Source organism: Balaenoptera musculus, chromosome 5 (genome assembly GCF_009873245.2).
Source record: "Balaenoptera musculus isolate JJ_BM4_2016_0621 chromosome 5, mBalMus1.pri.v3, whole genome shotgun sequence".
Classification (NCBI taxonomy): Eukaryota; Metazoa; Chordata; class Mammalia; order Artiodactyla; family Balaenopteridae; genus Balaenoptera; species Balaenoptera musculus.
In genome coordinates this window covers 140,343,711-140,364,159 of record NC_045789.1, presented here as the reverse complement: position 1 = coordinate 140,364,159, position 20,449 = coordinate 140,343,711, and the positions used below count along the sequence as shown (strand labels likewise).

Here is a 20,449-nt window from a genome sequence, read left to right as displayed (position 1 = left end):
CCAGGACAGGGACTCATATCCACGGCGGGGCTGAGGCCGGACTCGGGCCTGATGGGCCTAGACCATAAGCCTCGAGGCGCGGGGGTTCAGGGCCATCTGTTCCTGCTCTTAGGGACACCAGGGAGGCCGCAGGACACCTCAGACGGGCAGGAGCAGTGCCCTGTGCTCGGCGCTATGCTCCCCGAGCTCTGTACCTGACTCTGAACCAAGAGGTCAGCAGATACCCGCTCAGCCAGGCCCCACACTCACCGCATACAAGGACTGCCCTCCATCGATGGGACCTGTTCCAGGAGACGTGAAGGGCCACCCCAAGTGTGTGGCCTGACCTCACTTTGAGACCCCCTGCAAGGCATCAGGCCCGGCCATCGCTCCGGCCATCACCAGGTCAGCATATAGCTGCAAGGCCATCTGGGAGGTCCTCTATCTGGCCACGTGAACTGTGGCTTCATGAACCCCCGGCCCCGTGAAGGGGCTCCGACCAGTAGAGCTCAGGCCCAAGGGTGCAGGAGCGACCTGTCTCAGGCCCAGAGCCCGCGCAGCACCTGCACCCATTCTGCTACCCACCCCCCGACCCCACCCCACCCCCATCAGCACATCTCCGCTAACAGCATCACAAGCGCCGTTGAAAAAAAGGAAGAACAAGCAAAGAGGAAAAGAGAAGGGAGGCTGAGGGGACCAGCACGCTGGAGCCTGCGCCCCAGGGCCTTGTGCCAGCTGTGGCGGGGCTGCCCACGCACTGCGGGCAAGTGGCTTACCCAGATGTCCTGCTTCTCGCCAATTGGAAAGTTCGAGTACAAGTCCACGATCTCCGGCGTCCTGTACATGGGAGTCGTGTTCCTGGTGATCTAAAGAAAGGACACAAACGTATCAGAGGAAAAGTCACAGGCGAGCGATAGCCGCTACGTTGCACGGTGGTCCCTGCACCACGGCAGTCGGCGCCCGCCAAGAGCCCTGGCCCGGGGCGGTCCCACGAGCGGCTCTGTGGCTGGGCCCCGCCGGGAGGGGGTCAAGGAACATGGGGGCCAGCACGAAGCATGTCTGGGGCATTTCCGCGCCACAGCAACCAGGGACACACAGAACCGTGACCCGTGAAGAGAACGGCGCCCACGAGTCCTCGTCAACAACAAACAGGTGGGGCTCAGGGCACCAGGTGCGGGAGCGGGACGGGGGCGGGGCCGCGCAGCTCTGCGGATCCGCCCTGGGAAACGTGACTCAGAGCCCCACCAGGCGGTTCCAGCCCGGCCCCCGCTCACGCGGCCAAGGCTTTCCGCCCCCTCAATTCTGCCCACCACCTGGCAGGGAACGCGTCTGCAGCCCCGAGACGTGGGCGCGTCACTGGGAGCGCAGGTCCCGAGGGACAGCAGGGCGCGGGCGGCCAGGAATAGACACCTGCCTGGCGGAGCCTCCACCCAGCGCTCCGCTTCAGGACCCGGCTCCATCTCGGATCGCTCTCTCTGCTTGTGCGGCCCCCGTGGGCTGCTTACGTGCATGGGCTGACGGTGGCACCCTCCCCACCCCGGCCACGGCCCACCCGTCTCCCCTGCGGCTCCTGTGGGAGCTGCCCAATGTCCCTTGAAGGTAGGTTTTTACATGATTTTTTAAATTGCTGCGTTTGGGATAATGAAAAAGTCCTGGAGAGGACAGAGGTGCTGTGGAGACGTGAAAGCACTGAAGGCCACTGAACCGCGTGCTTAAAAGTGGCTAAGGTGGTAAATTTCATGTTACATTTTTTGCTACAACAAGAAAAGGCAAGGCAGAAACAGCCAGGGGTGGGGTGCGGTGAGTGAGGGTGCTTCCCGGGCCTCCCGAGCCCCCCGGCCCGGGCCCGCGCTCACCTCCTCCTCCACCAGGGCCCGGCGCTGGGCGCTCCAGCTGTAGTCCGGGTAGTGCGATATGGTTGTGGCACTGCCGAAGTCGCACAGCTTAATGGTCCCCTGGTTACTGAGCAGTAAATTTTCAACCTGCGAAGTTCCAAAGACGGTCTTTATGAACTCGGGGTGCAGGCTGGACCGTGGACACGCATGGGGCGTGGCGCCCGGTGGGGAGAGGCCCTGAAGGCAGAGAGGCCAGGAGGCCTCCCGGGCCTGGGGACACTTCTTTCTGAGCAAAGTCGGTGCATGTACCTCGAAATGGGATGCTCAGAGAAACAAACGGAAGTTAAAATCCACGACAAATCAAAGATAACTTGACCTAGTAACGTAGGATATACAATGAAAGCCTTTAAAAAACTTAGAACATGAAAAAAATGAACATAGCATTTAAAAGTAATCAAACACATCAATAACTAAAGAAGAAATCTAACTAAAGATACACAAAAGACCTCTTATTCAGAAACTGTGAATAAATGAGACGAATTTTTAAATCCAAAACAAACAGGGACCCAGACTGCACTCCTAACAGGAAGGCACAGACCCACCCACGGCTCCGTAAGCCAGGTCCCACCACCAGCCCACACGCTACGCGTGGCTTTATTTTTTGAATGGTCAAGAAAATTCAGAAGATCGGGATTCCGTGACCCAGGTGAGGAGCAGCTTTACTGACCCAGCCACACCTGCTCAACCCAGCAGCCAGGATGTGCGCAGTCTACCAGCCCCACTCTGGGCAGGGTCAAGGCAATTCCAGTCAGAAGCTGACAAACTGATTCAAAACTTTACAGGCCGACCCCGCTTTACTGAGCTTCTTACGCAGAAGGGTCTGTGGCTGCCCCGCGCCAAGCGAGTCTGTCGACGCCTTTTTCCAACAGCATCTGCTCACTTTGGGTCTCTGGGTCCCGTTTTGGTAATTCTTGAAATACTTCAAACTTTTCCTCATTATTGTATTTGTTATGGTATCTGTGGTCAAGTGGTCTTTGATGTTACTGCTGAGACTCGCTGAAGGCTCAGACAATGGTTAGCATTTCTTAACAACAAAACATTTTTAGTTAAAGGGATGGACACTGTCTTTTGGGCATAACTCTGTTGCACGTTAATAGACCACAGTGTCACGTAAACGTAACGTTTAGATGCGCTAGGAACCAAAATGTCCAAGTGGCCCCTTCGCCGCAGTCCCCGCTTCACTGCACAGGGCTGGAGCTGAGCCCGCAGTGTCTCCTTGGCGCCTGGGTGGAGACACCAGGAGCTGACAAGAGCCCCACGGTCCCAGGCGACCAGGCGCCTGCCCATCGTGAGCTCTGGTACAGAGGCCAAGGAGCACCAGGGCCAGGACCCACCGACAGCCCCCCCACGAGGCGGCGCTGTGGGAAGGGGCCTTGGATGCCACCCGGCCAGGGTGCTGAAGACCCCCACGACAAGCCCAGGACGACTCACCCCCAAACACAAAGGAATGACCAACAGGGTGAAAATGCAGCCGGAGGAGCGAGGTCTGCCCCACCTGCACTGACACGGGGCTGCACCACAGGACACCAGGTCCCCAGGAACAGGACAAGACAGGACAAAGCCCGTCATCAGAAAGAAAGCCCAGTGGAACCCACACAACTGCTGAGACCAAACACCAAGGGCCGACCAAGCGCGGGCATGGGGGCCGCCTTGAGCTGCAGTGGGAACATCCATAGCAAAGACACGCACCCTTCAGCACCCAGGGACAACAGTGTCCTGGGACAAGGGCCACCCGGGGTGCAGAGCGGCGCTCTCACCAGGAGCACGGACGCAGGGACGGCCAGGCACAGCGCCGTGGCCCTGCTTGGTGTGGGCTCCTGAGATGGACGAGCCTCAAAGCCTTGACGCCGAGCAAATGGACTGTGGGGTTCCACTCCCACGACGCCCCAAAGAGCAAAAGGCAAGTCCCACTGAAGAGGACGCAAGCGCGCAACTGCTACCAGCGGGTGACATGCAGCCCTGGGTGTGACACGCATGTCTGCTACATCCCTGTGTCCTTCCTGCCCCTCCACAGGGCGCCACTTGAGGACTCCCATCCTCGGGGAGCACTTGCAGGGAGCCCCCCAGCGGGGCCGGCTGCCGTGGACCCGGGCACTGAGGAGTCCGACCCAGGCTGAGCTCTCGGACACGGATTCTTTAGTGTCCTCCTTCTAGTTTTTCACTTTCCTGAGACAGAGAAGAAAGACAGCTGCCCCGCCCCCACCTGAGGACGGCACTGTTCCAGACCAGCAAGGACACCGGGAAGGCTGGCTACCGACGGGACATGAGGGAAGTAGTACAGAGGTTTCTGGGAGGGAAATGGCATGTCTGGGGTCTGCTTTACAGTGTTTTTAGCAAGTAGGACTGGGGAAGGGCGGGGAAGGTGGGGAAAGGGGTTGGTGTGCTGCTACCCTGAGCCATGGTCAGAGTTGGGGCACTAGCTTTGTGGATGTTGGATTACTGTTAAAATCAGGCCACAGACCAGGAGAAGATACTTGCAGCACATGTAACTTAAAAAAGGCTGTTGTAAGAATGTACAAAAACCAACCAACAGGACTTCCCTGGTGGTGCAGTGGTTAAGAATCCGCCTGTCAACGCAGGGGACACGGGTTTGAGCCCTGGTCCGGGAAGATCCCACGTGCCACGGAGCAACTAAGCCCGTGCACCACAACTACCGAGCCTGTGCTCTAGAGCCCGCGCGCCACAACTACTGAAGCCCGCGCGCCTAGAGCCCGTGCTCCACAACAAGAGAAGCCACCACAGTGAGAAGCCCGCGCACCGCAACGAAGAGTAGCCCCCGCTCGCCACAACTAGAGAAAGCCCGCGCAGCAACAACGAAGACCCAGCGCAGCCAAACGTAAATAAATAAATAAATAAAACCAACAGATGACAGAAAAATGGCAAAAAAACAGCCCCTTAACTGAAGAATAAGGGGAATAAGGGCACTGATGACTATAAACACGGCAAAAGCATTCAACATCATTAATCAGGAAAAGACAAAACCAGGAAGAAGCCCCCCGACCAGGCGGCAACGTGACAAAGGGCAGCTCCACGCGCACAGATCCCGCGTGTGCACTGGGATGGGCATGCCAGCACCCCGCCCCCGCACCAGGCAGCAGGGCTCCTGCCCCAAGGCGGGTGCGGCAAAGGCGGCGGCGAGCGCAGCCCAGGGGAGCGGTCACCCACTCCTGGCTCCACTCTGGGTCCCGGTGCCCATGGCCACACCCACGCAGGCGACAACACCCAGCAGAGCAAAGGGGCTTCATCTGGACGGAGGGCTCTTGTCCCGCAACGGGAGCGTGAAGGCGGTACCTTGAGGTCTCTATGGATGATGGGCGGCTTTTGTCTGTGCATGTGCTGCACCGCCCTGCACGTCTGATAGAATATCTTCAGGACGGTATCACACGAGAGCGGACCTTTAGATTCAATTTTCTTTAAAAATTCCACCAGCTGCCCTAAAAGAGACAATTAAATTCACATCACCACGGAGCCGTAAATGCTACGCCCGCCCCAGGCCCGCTGCCGTCCTGAGCCCACCGCGGGGGTGGGGGGGGGCGCTGCCCCTCCCTCCGGCGGTCACCAAGCCCCGCAGAGGAGAGTGCGACCTCCGTCAGGGCCACAGCGAGTCACAGAGCCCCGCGTGGGAGCGCCTGCCCAGACACCAGCAGAGGCCTCTTACCCAGGGAGCCCATCGTGACGCGGCAGCTACAAGAAAACCCACCACGAGTGCGTATGTCTTTGCGCATGTCTCTAAGGAAATAATCACCGTGTTTCCTTAGGTAACAACGGTCCTCCGCTGTTAAGGAGAAATCTCCACACTGAACACGCAGACAACAAGGAGTGCGGCGTGGGGAAAGCACAGAAGTGGAGAGCGAGGCTCTGGGCCCCCATCCCAGGCCCCAGGACGCCACCATCAGGGCTCCCCACCTCAAGGTTGCTCCTTCCTGTCTCTGAGGCCCAGGCCCCAGTCCTGCTGTAACTGGCCGCAGCCCAAACCAGTGAAGCCAGCCGGCCCCCTCCGCGGCAGCTCCCTCCACGACCGTGTGCCGCGTGCCGTCTCTGCAGGGCCGGCCTCCACGGCCGCCCCCTCCCTGGTCCAGGCCTCAGGCTGCCTCGGCTGCCATGCTCCGCAGCTCAGCTTCGCACGCTGGGGCCCGCGGTCGCACTCGATGCAGCTCCAAGGGCGCCACCACACCTACAGGCCCCACAGTCAACTGGCGCTCGGCCCCTCGCCCTGCGACCCTGCCTCCTGCCGACCCGCCAGCTCCCAAGCCCCTGCCACACCCTCCTGCAGCTCCCAGCACAACCGCGCAGCCCTTCCCCACCCCGACTCTGGTCTCGGGCTGGGCTCTGTCTGTGCCGTGCCCTAACCCTAACCCTAACCCTCAGCGGGGGCAGGGGGCCCACAGTAGCGATGGGGCCCCAAGGGGTGATGGGCCCTCAGGAACAGACCGCCAGCCCCCCAAGATGCAGACAGGGCACAGGCCCCACGAGGTGCTGCCGAGGGGTCTGGAGCAGGGATGACAGAGCGACCGCCAGGCTGTCTGGAGGAGCGGGGACGAGACGGTGCATGCACGAGGTCAGGGTTCACTGGCCTCTGACGTTCAATGAGAATTCAAGAGCGGTCTTTCTAAGGATAATTTTGTAGGTGGCACAGTGGCTGAGAGGGCACCGCGGAGGACAAGGCGGGGGTCCCAGAAAGGGGCGGGGGCTCCTGGGGCGTGTATCCAGGGTGGCCACAGCCAGACCAACCCTCAGCGGAACTGGTGCCCACGTGCCCCTCCCCCACCACTCCCAAAGACCCTGCGGCGCCTGGTGCTGGCACCGACCACCGTGCCTAGCGTTCAACCTGGGCCTCGTGCGCTGGCCCAGACGGGTGGTCCCGGCAGCACCGCCATGACTGGCACACTCGCCGAGGTCGCTGCATCGGGGCCGCCCCCGCCTCAGGCACCACCCACAGGCCCGCACTCCTGAAAGGCACCCACGGCCTCCAAACCCAAGATCAAAGCGACGCCAAAGCGCAGCGAGCAGCTGAACGACAGGCGGGGAACGCTGTACATGAACCTCGGTTCTCTGGAGACACCAAGGGCCCAGAGAGGGCCCTGTGGGACCCACGCGGCCCCCGCCGCCCCGCGCACCGAGAGCCTTCCAGAGAGCGCGTGTGAACGTGTGGGGCACCAGCGCGGGCGCAGCAGGCTCACAGGAACGGACCCTGCTTCACAAGCTCCCACGTAGAGCTGTCTTCAGCGAGCACGAGTCCTCTTGCAGGTAAAAACCAGCGACGCCAACCATCCATCAAGTGGGAGAACCGGGCGCCAGACCTGAGCTGGGCGAGTCGGCACTCGCCAGCTGTGGGAACCGAGGAGCCAGCACGTGACTGGATCCCGAACACCGCTCCCTGCCGGAGCCCGGAGCTCCCATGCCACCCTGTCGGAAAGCGCTGTGCGCCCCAGGTTCTGTCTTATCCGCTCAGGATGGGGACCCCTGTCCCCCTCCACTCTGGGCGGCGAGACCCCCGGTCCCCCTCCGCTCGGGGCGGGGATCCTGTGCACCCTGGTTCCCGGCTGCAGTCCGCAGCACCCCCTCCCCTAGCAGCCCTGACACCCCGTCTCTGCTCTTCTTCGCGGCATGACTACTGCGCTCACGGCCCCCCACCCCTCCTCCTGGGACACTCCTTGGGGGCAGTGACCCCTTGGGTTGCTTCCCTCCTGGGTAGCCGCCTGCCTCAGTCTCCCCCACTCTCCCCTGGCGTCGTGGCGGCCCCACACGCGCTGCCTGTGACCGATGGACAAGCAGGACGTCTGGTGGCCCCTGCCCCGACTCCAGGCCCCGCAGCCAATCCTCTACGCCCGCCGGGCCTCACAAGTCCTGCCCTGCCCCTTCCATCCACGAGCCCCGGGACGGGCTCCGGCCACCTCACTCCCGCTGTTTTGCCCACACGGGTCCAGCATGGGGCAGACGCTCAGTGCAGGACGAGCCGAGCCCGACCCTCCAGGCGGGGGGCCTGCTTCCGCCGCAGACAGAGGCTGAGCCCACTCACTCTCCCGCTCTGCCCCTAGAACTCTCCGGAAGGCATGGGCTCCCCGCTGCCGTCAGTGGACATGGGAGTCCTCCTTTGAGAACACAGCAAGTGCAAGTGTGACCGCCTCGACGCGGGTGAGGTCGCAGCCTCGGGGCCGGTGCAGCCGCTCAATCCCACCTCCCCGGCCTCATCTGACCGCTTCCCGACTGAGGCGGCTTCCTGCTGCCCAAGAGCCCTGACAGCATGCCTCCACCCCTTTCTTGGACCCAGCTCTGCCCTCAGGCCCAGCGCGGGGACGAGGGGGGGACGCAGCCTCTCGAAGAGCTCCCACCGGACAGGGAGCCACGCTCTCTCCGTGACAGCCACCGTGTCTCCGGGAGAGAAGACCCCGGGAGCATCTCTCGACTGCTGGGCGGTCCCGAGCCGCTGGAACCTCACCTCTGCAGAGCTCCATGAGCAGCAGGAACTCGGCCTGCCCGGTGTCCGACTCCTCTCTTCCGATTGACGCTGCAGAACAAAACTGGACAATATTTGGGTGGCCTGAAAGTTTTTTCTGCAGGTGTCTTGTTAAAGGAGAATGCGTAAGTCTGCACGTTTAAAAACAAATATATACATACTATTAAGACACTAAGGTCAGAACACTGAATCCAATCAGCTTACAATCTTACCGCGTCAGAGCAGGCAGAGGACAGGGAGCAGGTGGGGGGCAGCCAGGACGGCAGGAAGACGCAGGAAGGAGAGGGAAGGGGCGGGGAAGGTGGGGACGAAGACCCCCACCACGCTGGCCACGCACCTGACCACAGGCCGGGCGGGACAGCAGGCGGAGGGCGTGGCACGTGTGAGGCTGCGAGAGGTGAACGAGGCTACTGGAAACCCCGCGAGGTGAGGACGCTTGGGCCCAGGCGGCCGGCAGGCTCGCAGTGGACAGAGCTTCGAGACGGAAGAGAACAGATTCTGACAGCCAAGGGCAAGACCCCAGTTCCAGGAGAACACGTGCGGGAGTGGAGAGCAGACCAGCACCAGCCCCACAGACCGACGCTCCACGCACGGACGCCCAGGGCCCGAGTGCTCCGGGCAGGGCGAGCGGGACTCGGGGGGCTGATCAGAAGCGACACAGAGGCCCATGGGAACCAGGCCTGGCGAGGGCACCGTGGGCCACAACAGGTCACGAAGGACAGGCAGAAGGGCAGAGGCAGGGGGCTGCCCATCCCCGGCTTGGAGACCTCTCAGCAGGAATGACAACGCTCCCAAGGCTACAAATCTCTTATCATCACCCTGAGAGTGAAGAAGAAGGAAGAAAACTCCTTCCTACTAGACACGTGCTACAGCTAAGTCCAGTGAAGCAAACACGGAGAGGGCATCACTGAGCAGCCTCTCGGCCGCGGTCAACCACAGCTAGACGCAGGCCTCCCCACGTGACCAGGAAAAGGATACCATGAAACACACTTCCTGAATGATGGCTCTGTTCTTCTCCTCTTCGTTGGACAGTAATCTCTGTATCAGGAAATAACATACGAGCAAAGAGTAGAGGCTTTATCTTTGTGCTCTGTACCCAAGAGAACAAACACAACGCATCTAAGGGCTCCCCCGCCTATGTTTTAACATCTGACCCGCAGAGAAACTTGACAGAAGGTTACAGACCCTTGGAAATGGTCCTTTATGATCCAAGGACATAAGGAAAACCAAAAATAGGAGGCTTTTCTCCAAACAGGCTAGAGGAAAATGAGAGATGTGGGTCCAGTTCTGGATGCCAGAGTCCAAGTGCACACCGCCAGCTCGGCCGCACCCGAGACAGGCCACTGCCACCACAGCAGACAGGCCCTCTGCGAGTCTCAGGACAAGCTAGCACGTGTGCCCAGCACCCCAAGTGGCCCAGACGCCCCCTCCCACCCCACCCCCGTGACCCTTATTTATAGATACACTGTGAACGCTGTTTTACACGAGTGGCCTTCAAACTCCTGGTATTCGTGGAACCCTTACTTTGGCAGTTCTGACTCCCCTCCCCCTGGCCGCCTGCTGAGTCTCTGCCCCAAAGTTGGAAACCACAGCTTTACAGTCCTCTAAAACTGCTGAGGCTTCACCATCAGAAGAAACAAGTAAAACAAATAGATACAGACTGCAAAAAAGAAACAAACTAAAGAACAGGGATAAATCTCTGAAAACACTGTCACTTAGAGACTTATTTCCTTTAAAATACACCAACACCCACAAAAACGTTTGTCACCCCTTATTACCTTCAATGCATACTCTCTGCCACTTCCCAGATCTTGAGCTTCATACACAAATGCAAACCCTCCTGAAAATTAGAAAAATATACGTCAGTTCAGTGCTGTGATTTTATTTAACATTAAGCTTTAAAAATATCTTTACTAAGTAAAATACAAACTGGACTTGTGGATAGCAGTTTGTTTTCTGCAACAATGATGGCCCCGATTTATATAATACTGCCTTCTAAATACCCTGCTTCACAGGAAGGAAGAGAATGAACATAGGAGTGAGATCAATGCGGGAAGATCAACACAACTGAGGCCAGTTCTATGAAAACAAATAAAAGACTAGTACCACACATGAATGTGGATGAAAGAATTCTTAACAAATCATTAATTCTAAATAAAATAAAATGTTAACAAATCAAACTCAACAACATGTAAAAAAGGATAATACATCACAACTAAGCAGAGCTGGTTTAATCAATGTAATTCAATTATTTTTAGTTTAATTTGCTTACTTTTTTCTAGCTTCCTACAGTGGAAAATTTCATCATGAAATTTAAAACTCTCAGCAAACTAGGAACAGAAGGAAACTTGCTCAACCTGATGAAGGGCATCTCTGAAAGACCCACAGCAAACATCACTCGGCGGTGGAAGACCAGATGCTTCCCTCTAAGATCAGGGACAGGCAAACGCGTCTGTTCTCACCACTGCCATTCAGTATCACACTGGAAGTGCTGGCCAGTGCAATCAGGCAAGAAAAGAAATAAAAGGCATCCAGATTGAAAAGAAGTAAAATGTTTTCCTCTGCAGACAAAGGATCGTCAATGTAGACAAGCTTATACCTACACCCCAAAAGCTACTATCAGTAATAAATGAGTATAGAAAGGTTGTGGGATGCAAGAGCAACATACAAAAAAATCAACTTTATTTCTATAAACCCTAAGTTAGGCAAAGATTTCTTAGATATAAAAAAAAAGTATGATCCATAAATGAAAAATATGATAAATGTACTTCATTAAAGATGGTTTTACTGATTTCTGGAGTACACTGTTGAGAGGGTGAAAAGACAAGCCCCTAACTGGACTTTGCAAATCACACACCTGGCAAAGGACCTCTATCCAGAAAATATAAAGAAAATCCAAAGTTCAGTTCAACAACATTTTAATGAGCAAAATATATGAAAAGACACTCAACCAAGATAAACAGCTAGCAAGTAAGCATATGAAAAAATATTATGTCATTATCCACCAGGGAAATGCACATGTAAACAAGGATACTACTATACACCTATTAGAGCACCTAAAAATTCTTAAACCGACCTACCAAATAGTGATTAAGGTGTGGAGCAACTGCATGCTTATACACCACTCATGGGAACGCAGAATGGTATCATCATTTTGGAAAACAGTTTGGAGATTTCTTTAAAAGTTAAACATACGCCAACTCTACAGCCCTGTCATTACACTGCTAGTATTTATCCGGGAAAAATAAAAGCACACATCCACACAAGGACTTGTGCACGAATGTTCATAGCAGCCCCATCTGTAATTGCTCAAACTGGAAACAACCCACATGTCCATCAATAGTGAATGGATAAACCAATCATCCCCGCACAGAACACGACTCATCAACAAATAGGATGGAACTATTGCTAACATGCAGCAACAGGATGACTCTCAAAACAATTATGCTGAAGGACAAAAATCAGGAAAAAAGAGTATATGTATATGTACACATGATTTCACTTATAGGAGACCCTAGAAAATATAGACTAATCTACAGTAACAAAAAGCAGATCAGCGGTGGCCTGGAGGTTGAGGATGGGAGGAGAGGACTGTAAGGGAAGGAGGAAAACTGTGGAGGTGATGGGTTTGTTCACCACCTTGATGACAGTGACAGCTATGTAGACATATACATACACACACATATATGTATATATATATATACACACACGGGACATATTTAAAGTGTTTTGACATATATGCAGAGTTACTGTACGTCACTTTTATCTCAATGTAGCAGTTAAAAAATTAAATAATAAGTCAATATAAAAAAATAGATGAAAGGAAATGGAAATCCAGAAAACAGAAATAGAAAAACAGATGGCTTCACTGGTGAATTCTATCAAATAGTTAAGTGAAGAAAGTACAACCACCTCGTACAAAATCCCTGCTAAGATAAGAGGAGAACATAGTTCCCGGCATATTTTTTGAGGCAGAGAAGACAATAAACATACAATTACAGATCAAAATCACTCATTAACAAAGAAATCAAACATCATCAGAAAATACCAGCAGTGATTCTGACAATGCATGGTAAGGATAGTACATTATGACCACGTGGGATTTACCCCAGGGATGCAAGGTTGGTTCAACACTGAAAAAGCAATCACTGTAGTACACACTATTAACAGACAGTGAGGGCAGATGACCTCAACAGACACAGAGAAAGTATTTGTCCACATGCAAAATCCATTCATGATTTTTTAAAACAGTAAAATTTAAAAAAAAAGTTCAGCAAACTAGGAATTGAAGGAAACTTCTTCAATCTGAGAAGCGGCAACTACAAAAAACCGACAGCTAACACGAGACTTAAAAGTGTTTTCTTTCTAAGATCAAGAACAACACGAGGATGTCTGCTGCTCTCAGAGCATAATACAACATTCTATTGGAGAGCCTAATCAGTTAAAGAAGGCTAGAAAAATAAAGAGCAGAAAGGTCAGAAAGGAAGAACTAAAGCTGGTCTTGCTTGCAGATGCTAAGACCGTAAAGCAAACAATCCTAAGGACACTACCAAAAACTCCAGGACCAAAGGGCCACCGCAGCAAGGCTACAGGTCCTCTGGAACATCTCCTGGCCTCTGCCCAGCCCCAGCACTGGTCCTCTCGGCTGCAGCCGCACCCACACTACCGTGCTTCCTCGAGCACACCAAGCCCACTGCTACCCAGGGCCATTCCACTCGCCACAGCCCTGCACGGGCACCCTCGCCTCACGGGCACCCTCGCCCCGGATGCTGGCCCAACTCCCCCTCTCGCCACTCAGGCTCTGCTCCCCATCACCTTCCTGGCTCAGTCCTGTCCCAGCCACGCCCTATCCCCAACGCTCTTCCTTCTTCCCAGCACTTTCCAATACCTGACGCTCTATTACACATTCATTTGGATACCTGTTTACTGTCTCTCCCACTAGGCTGCAAGCTCAGTAGGCAAAAATGTCATCCAGCTTGTTCGTGTCACCAGCACTTAGGACAGAGTCTGACATATAGTGGGCAATCAGAAATGTGTGCTGAGCAAATGAGATCACGACGACAAACTCTTCAGCTATTAAAACAGTCACGGGCTTCACTGGTGGCGCAGTGGTTAAGAATCCGCCTGCCAATGCAGGGGACACGGGTTCAAGCCCTGGTCCGTGAAAATCCCACATGCTGTGGAGCAACTAAGCCCGTGCGCCACAACTACTGAGCCTGCGCTCTAGAGCCCGCGAGCCACAACTACTGAAGCCCGTACGCCTAGAGCCCGTGCTCTGCAACAAGAGAAGCCACTGCAATGAGAAGTCCGCGCACTGCAACGAAGAGTAGCCCCCGCTCACCGTGACTAGAGAAAGCCCACGCACAGCAACGAAGACCCAACACAGCCAAAAATAAAGAAATTAAAAACAACAACACAGTCACTTGTATTATATTTAACACCCCCAAAAGCAGGGCTATGCACTGTCTGTGAACACAGCACATGCAGAGGAAACAACAGATGAGCAGGAAGTACACGCACTGAATTCATGGTGGTAGCTGCCTCTGAAGAGAAGCAGAGAAACGCAACCAGGGGGCAGGGGGTCAACAGAACCTTTAACAACATCTGTGATGCTCCACTGTTCAGAAAAAGTCTGGAACCAAATACGACTCTTTTTTTAAAAAAGCTAACATTTATTAATTCTGGATAGCAGGGACAAAGGTGTCTGTTCTGTTCTTATTCTTTCTACTTTTCTGCATTTTTCAAATTTTTCTTATTTAAAAAAGAAACCCAATTTCAAAGTTTGTTGTATAGCTACAGTAATCAAGACCATGTGGCACTGGTGGAGGGACAGAGCAACAGAACAAAAGAGAAAAACCCCAGAAATAGAGCCACACAAATATGCCCAAATGATTTCTGACAAAGATGCAAAAGCAATTCCATGTTGGAAGCACTGTTTTTTCAATAAATGGTGCTGGAGCAATTGGACAGCTCCAGGCAAAACAAAGAACTTCAATCTAAACTTTACACCTTACACGACAGTCAACTCGGAGCATACAAACGCAAAACCAAGAGACAGCATAGGAGAGAAATCCTGGAGATGCAGAGCTTGGCAACGAGTTCTCAGACTTGACAGCAAAAGCAGGATTCAGGAAGGAAAAGTGATAGAATAGACTTCCTGAAGGTTAAAACTTTGGATCCACAACAGACCCTGTTCAGAGGCTGGAAGACAAGCTGCAGCCTGAGAGAAAACACTTGCAAACCACATCTGACAGTGGACTCATATCTACAATATACAACGAGCTCTCAAAACTCAGCAACAAAAGACGATTCAAAAATAGGCAGAAGGCACAAAGAGACGTTTCTCCTACGGGGATGGGCAGGTGGAAATAAGCACGGTGTTAGCCTTTAGGGAAACACAAATGAAAACCCCAATGAGCTATCACTACACACCTGCTGAATGATCAAATGAAAACACAACACAAAATGCTGGCAAAGACTCAGAGAAACTCATCACGCTTTGTAATGGACTCAGCTTTGTCTCCCCAGAAGTCACGTGTTGAAGCTCTAACCCCCAATGTGACTGTATCTGGAGAGAGGGCATTTAGGGAGATAAATAAAGTTAAAGCCCTGACCCAACAGGACTAGAGTCCTTAGAAGAAGAGACACCAGAACAGCTGAGGGAAAAGACCTCACCAGAGACCCTGTCAGCACGTTGATCTCAGACGCCAAGCCTCCAAAATCATGAAAATGAATTTGTTGTTTACACCACCTTGTCTGCAGTTTGTACAGCAGCCCGAGCAGACTAAGACACTCACCAACTGCTGATGGGAATGTGAAAATAGCACAGCCGCTCTAGAAAACAGGTTGGTAGTTTTCTAAAAAACAAAACATGCAACTGCCATGTGACCCAGCACCTGGGCATTTATTCCAGAAAAATGAAAACACAGCCACACAAAAACCTGTACACGAATGTTTATAGCAGCTTTATTTCAAATAACCAAAAAACCTGGAACAACCCAGATGTCCCTCAGCGGGTGAATGGCTGAGCCAACCATGGAACGTCCACACCACGGAGTGCTCTGCAGAAATAAAAATGAACTAGTTACAGACACAACAACCTGGATGGATCCCCAGACAACCATGCGGAGCGAAAAAAGCCAATTCCAAGAGGCTACACGACGTGTGATTTCATTTATACAGCATTCTTCAAAGGACAAATTAGAGAGGAGGACAGATTAGTGCTTTCCAGGGGTCCAGGAGGGGCATCTGGCTGTGAAAGGCACGAGGGATCCTTGTGGGGATGGACACATCCAATCCTGGTTGTGATGACAACTCCAGTTTTTCCAGATGCTGCCACAGGGGGAACGGGCAGTGTACGCAGACCTCTCTGCATCTTTTCTTACAACTGCACAAGTCTACGATGACCTCAAAATTAAAAGTTTACGTAAAAATAGTAACACTAGTGTATAAAACGCACGAAGGAATGCCATGTTGGGCACTGCTAAGACAGTGCCCTACGCAGTCATTACCGTGAATGTTCTGGAATCGGGAAATGGCTGACCTCCTCTTCCCCACATATGGGGGGGGTGCGCGCACGTGTGTGTGTGTGCGCGCGTGTGTGTGCGTGTGCGTGTATTATATAAAAACAGGACTCAGATCCAGAATAATAAGAAACTCCCACAACTCCTGCCCAATAAAAAATGGAAAAAAGATTTTAACAAACATTTCACACACAGGAAAGATACACGACTGGCTAACAAGCGGGTGAAAAGGTGTTGGACAGTATCACGGGGAAAATGCAGATTCGACCACTGCACCCTCTCGAGAACGGGTATAACCACAACGATAATAGGCACTCACGAGCTGGTGGGGCGGAAGCTGGTGCAGCCACAGTGGAGAGGGTTTGGCCGTTTCATCTGAAGCTAACCCTACATCCAACCTAAAAGCCCGCACTCCACTCCTGGGCATTTTACCCAAGAGAAAGGAAAACATACAGAAACCTCATAAAAAATGTTGCTGGCAGCTTTATTCACAATAGCCCCAAATGGGAACACCCAAAGGTCCGTGGCAGGCGAGGCACAGCAAACTGCAGCAGAAAAGGGAACCGCACTTCAAAACCATGAAGCCGCCGGTGAGAGCACCCGGGCGCGACACCAGAGACACGCTGTCCCAGAAGAGGGGACTCAGAGCCAGCGAGCGCCTGGCCGGGAGGGTGACTGGGACCCAGAGGCTTTCTGGGCTGACAGCCTTCTGCACAGGCATCTGCTACACAGGTGCGTGCACTTGTCAAAGCACCTAAAGTCTGCTTCACCCCAGGTGAATGATGCAATTCACATTATTTTTAATAAAAGAAAACAGGCACAGCATGTGACCATGCAATTCCTGAAGGCAGCCAGCACGGCTGAGAGGCACTGAAACAAGCTCAACCTCACCCATCAGAGCAGCGCAAACCAACAGAACCAGACACCACTTTTATCCACTACAGTGAGGACGATGTGGGGAGGCTGGAGTCCGGCAGGGCGTCCGAGGGGGCCGGTGACGGCCCCTCCCACGGCGCAGGGTCGCAGACAGGGGCGGGGTGAGGTGGGGCGTGGCGGGCAGGACAGCGAGCACAGGCCAGGGGGTGCAGCAGCATGGGAAGCAGGTCGGCTGATCTTAACACGTTTTCTCTCAGCATTGTTGGTAAGAAGCAGACACTCCTACGGAGCAGAATTCCAGGAGCTCCACTGCACACACGTGATCACTACCTACCCTACACAGAGACGCCTGCCCATGCAGACGGCAGGCGGTGTCTCTGGAGACGAGCAGGCCTGGCAGAGGAAGGAAGGAGAGCGCCCCCCCGCAGGGAGATGTCCCCTCCCCAGGACCCTCCCCGGAAGACACCCCCTAAGTGTCCGTCCCCAGGGCCACCTCCCCAGTGTCCCGCTCCAGGCGCTCATGCGCCAGCAGACAGACGTGCACTGGAGAAGTACCGCAGGCCTGGCACCACAGGTGCCCAGCGGGCAGGGCAAAGCCAGTGGCGGCCTCCGCACTCGGCTCCCACCTGGCCCCCCAGCGGCACCGCTCCAGCAGCTTCTTTTACCTTGATTTCCTCTGGACACCTATCCCTCCGGGACACACCTAAGACGACCCAGGCCGTTCCTGGGACCATAGCCTCCCTGGAGCTCCCGCCCGACTCCACCATCACCCCCTGGGGGCACTGGCAAGCTCCCGACGGCCCCGACCTCAGCACCGCCACGACCACAATCCACATGAAGCACCAGGGACTGTGCCCCGCAAGTAGCCAGGACCCCATAAGTACTGCTCTGGTGATTACTACTGCTTTATGCTGGGTGCTGTCACCACGGTTAAAGGCTGACCTTAAAGCTGCCAATGTGCCAGTGAAGGGTCGGGTGGGCCAGCTGAGAGGGCGATCACTCAGGCACAAGACGTGGGCCACCTCGTCCCGACGGCCACAACCCACCACCGAGCCTAAGCCCCCACTGCAGAGATCCTGGTTAGCCGTGCTCTGCAGTGTCCGAAGAGGAAAGGTCCCCTCGGAACCCTCCCTGGCAGAGAAGAGCGCACCTCACGAGAGTGAGTCCAGCGAGCAAAGCAGCCCTACAGAGCTGGGCTGCCCGAGGGACCAAATGCTCCTAAGCAGTAGCGATCCATCCCCGTTATCCTTTCTGGCAGAAGGAAGCATGAGCATGCAGAATCCAAAACAAGAAGAAACGCAGAACGCATCCTGAAGTCCACTTGGACTGGGCATCTCTGACGTTGTGGGGACTCCCAGTAATTTGCTTTAAAAAAGTGAAAATTTAGAACAAATTTTGAAAAGATTAGAAAGCTATCTGGATCACCCAACCCACAGTTCTGCCCAACAACCCATTTCAGACAAGTGCAAATTCCAAAAAGCTATGAAAACCAATGTTTTTTCCCTAAATCATTTGATAGCAAAACCTGATCTATTATAAACTCATCTGGGGCAACACCTGACATGAACTGATGGGAGGCTATTTGAAGACTTAATTATCCCACAGTGAGGATGCTTACTTACTTAATTACAGATATAGTAACACACTTGATTATGCGACGCTTTCCCAACTCCTGCGGCAGTATCCCAGGACACACAGGATACACACTAGCTTTCTAAAACGTGAAGAATTCCGGAATTGTCAACATAGGCACCCAAGGGTTTTGGGTTTGGGACCTTCCCCATATTTATGCAAGACAGCCTGATTTCCCACAGCCTATGTTCTAAGGCTGCTATTTTATGTGAACGACTTCATACAGGTTTCTTACCATTCCAGTTCAGAAAAAGGCTTCACGAGCTTTAGAAGCTGTGAGCCGCCAGTTCAGTTTAAGGGGAGGAAATCTACAGTTCCTAATCGCAGTGGTGACTTTCAGCTCCTGACGTGCCTGGAGAGCAAAGGTAACAGGTGCTCTGCACAGCCACAGTGGCTGCTCCCCTCTCCTTGTTCTTCATCCTGGGTGTTAAGCCACAGGCAAGAGCTGCCTTCTCTCCGTGACCCACTCCCATCCCACCCCTCCTCCCCCTGGCCCTGCCACTGCACCCAGCAGGGGTGCGTCCTCACCCTCCCACCTCAGCTGGGCCCGCTGTCTGTCCATCCAGAGGATCCCCTGCGCTGCGTTGTCCTTTGGTCATCAAAGCCTGTGTCTTACTTGAACTTCCACGAGGCAGAAACCATGTACCGTCCACTGTGAATTTCTTAAAAGAATCAAAATACTTGCCTGGTATTTTTAGAATAAATGAATTGATCTGGGGGAACTCTCATTACTAGAGATACTGGCCCCTACCTCTGAAAGAAGAGCCTGAGGTTTTCTCACTAAATCACACCCCAAATCTCTTTGTTGCTGACAGTGGAGGAAAAGTGTTATGATGCTGAGGCCAGAACATCACCTCAGGCCTTTAGGAATGAGGGCACCAGAACAGTCAGCCAGTTTCCCACCTCCAACGGAGCACAAAGAGCAGCACGAGTGCTAATGCAGGGGACACAGCTCTGCCTCAGCACCAGCCCCAAAGCCAACTGTGTTCAGCTGGTAAGCACCAAGGCTAGGGAAATCTGCCATGCCAGAAAAAAACAGAAAAACCCAGATGAGGAACTAGGACTGCGCCAACACTGGTGATAAATTCTGGGTGAAGAAGGGAGAGGACGTTCAGGAAGCTAGAGAGAGCACGCGGAAACACAGCCGACTAAAGATGGACCAGCCCAGCCTGCAAGGTTCTGTTCCGATCACACCTGTTGGCTCAGCTTGCAGTAACTTCCGTGGGATCTCACACAGAGGTCGGGGAGCGGGACGCTCAGGTGGTAAGAGAGGGAAGCCCGGCTACCGGACACTGCGCTGTCTGTCCCAACACCCAAGGAGGGGAGGACTGCGGTCACCCACGCCGGAGTTCCTGTCACCCGAGGAGGGCCAGCCCTACGTCCACTGCCCCACTACCGCCCTCCATGCGAGGGAAGGGCCACGACTTAGACCCACGCCGCCGCACCGCCCGCCTCCGGACTCCAGCCTTCAGCCGTGCGGGGCCCCCTCGCTCCGCCCCTACTGTGGCCCCTCGCGCCAGGCCCCGCCTGCCCACCATTCCTTCCCGCCGCCACAGCCTCCGCTCCGGCCGCGCGTCAGCCCACACCTGCCGCCAAGACTACCTTGCCCCGGCCTGACCCCAAGCCTCCGACAAGGAAGTGCCCAAACCTAGGCCGGCCTCACCCTCAGCAGTGGCCTCCCGGCCGGCCGTGACCCTCGCCGCCGCGGCCATCCTCCCCCGGCCCTGACCCTCCCCCGGCCGGGTCCATGCCACCGGCCCCGGCTTCACCTTCGGCCAGGACCCGCCGCACCCGCAGCCGCAGCTCGCCCATCTCCACCGTCTGCCCCACGAAATCAGTCTGGTCGCGGCCGGCAGCACCACCCAGGGAGCCCGGGCCGGCCAGGAAGTCGAGCGCAGACTGCAGCAGCGACATGGTGGCAGCCCGCGACGGGCGCCGGACAGAGGGCTCGGGGTCCAGCCGCGTCCGGGTCCACTCGGCAACCGCCGGCCGCGAACCGGACCAACTTCCGCCCGACGCCGCGACGCAGGGGCGGGAGCGCGTCGCCGCCCGGAAGAGCGCCGGCGCCTCACTTCCGCCGCGCCAGC

The 20,449-nt window shown here is 54.7% G+C and overlaps 1 protein-coding gene across 7 annotated transcripts in view; it reads right to left on the bottom strand.

Annotated features, from left to right (window-relative positions):
• Positions 1–20,382, bottom strand: part of GAK (cyclin G associated kinase) — a 53,607-nt gene extending 33,225 nt beyond the window's left edge. For 2 of the 7 annotated variants that reach the window (XM_036852861.1, XM_036852860.1), the window contains exons 1-5: positions 8,669–9,282; positions 8,314–8,462; positions 5,166–5,308; positions 1,836–1,961; positions 756–845 (exon numbers count right to left, since the gene is read on the bottom strand). In XM_036852861.1, coding sequence (XP_036708756.1) covers positions 756–845; positions 1,836–1,961; positions 5,166–5,308; positions 8,314–8,462; positions 8,669–9,000 — 840 coding nt within the window. In that variant the 5' untranslated portion in view covers positions 9,001–9,282. Of the gene's footprint in view, positions 1–755; positions 846–1,835; positions 1,962–5,165; positions 5,309–8,313; positions 8,463–8,668; positions 9,283–9,309; positions 9,370–10,109; positions 10,172–20,131 lie in introns of those variants that run through there. The other 5 variants (XM_036852863.1, XM_036852864.1, XM_036852862.1 and 2 more) reach the window with 4 other exon arrangements.
• Between the last annotated feature and the right edge of the window lie 67 nt (positions 20,383–20,449).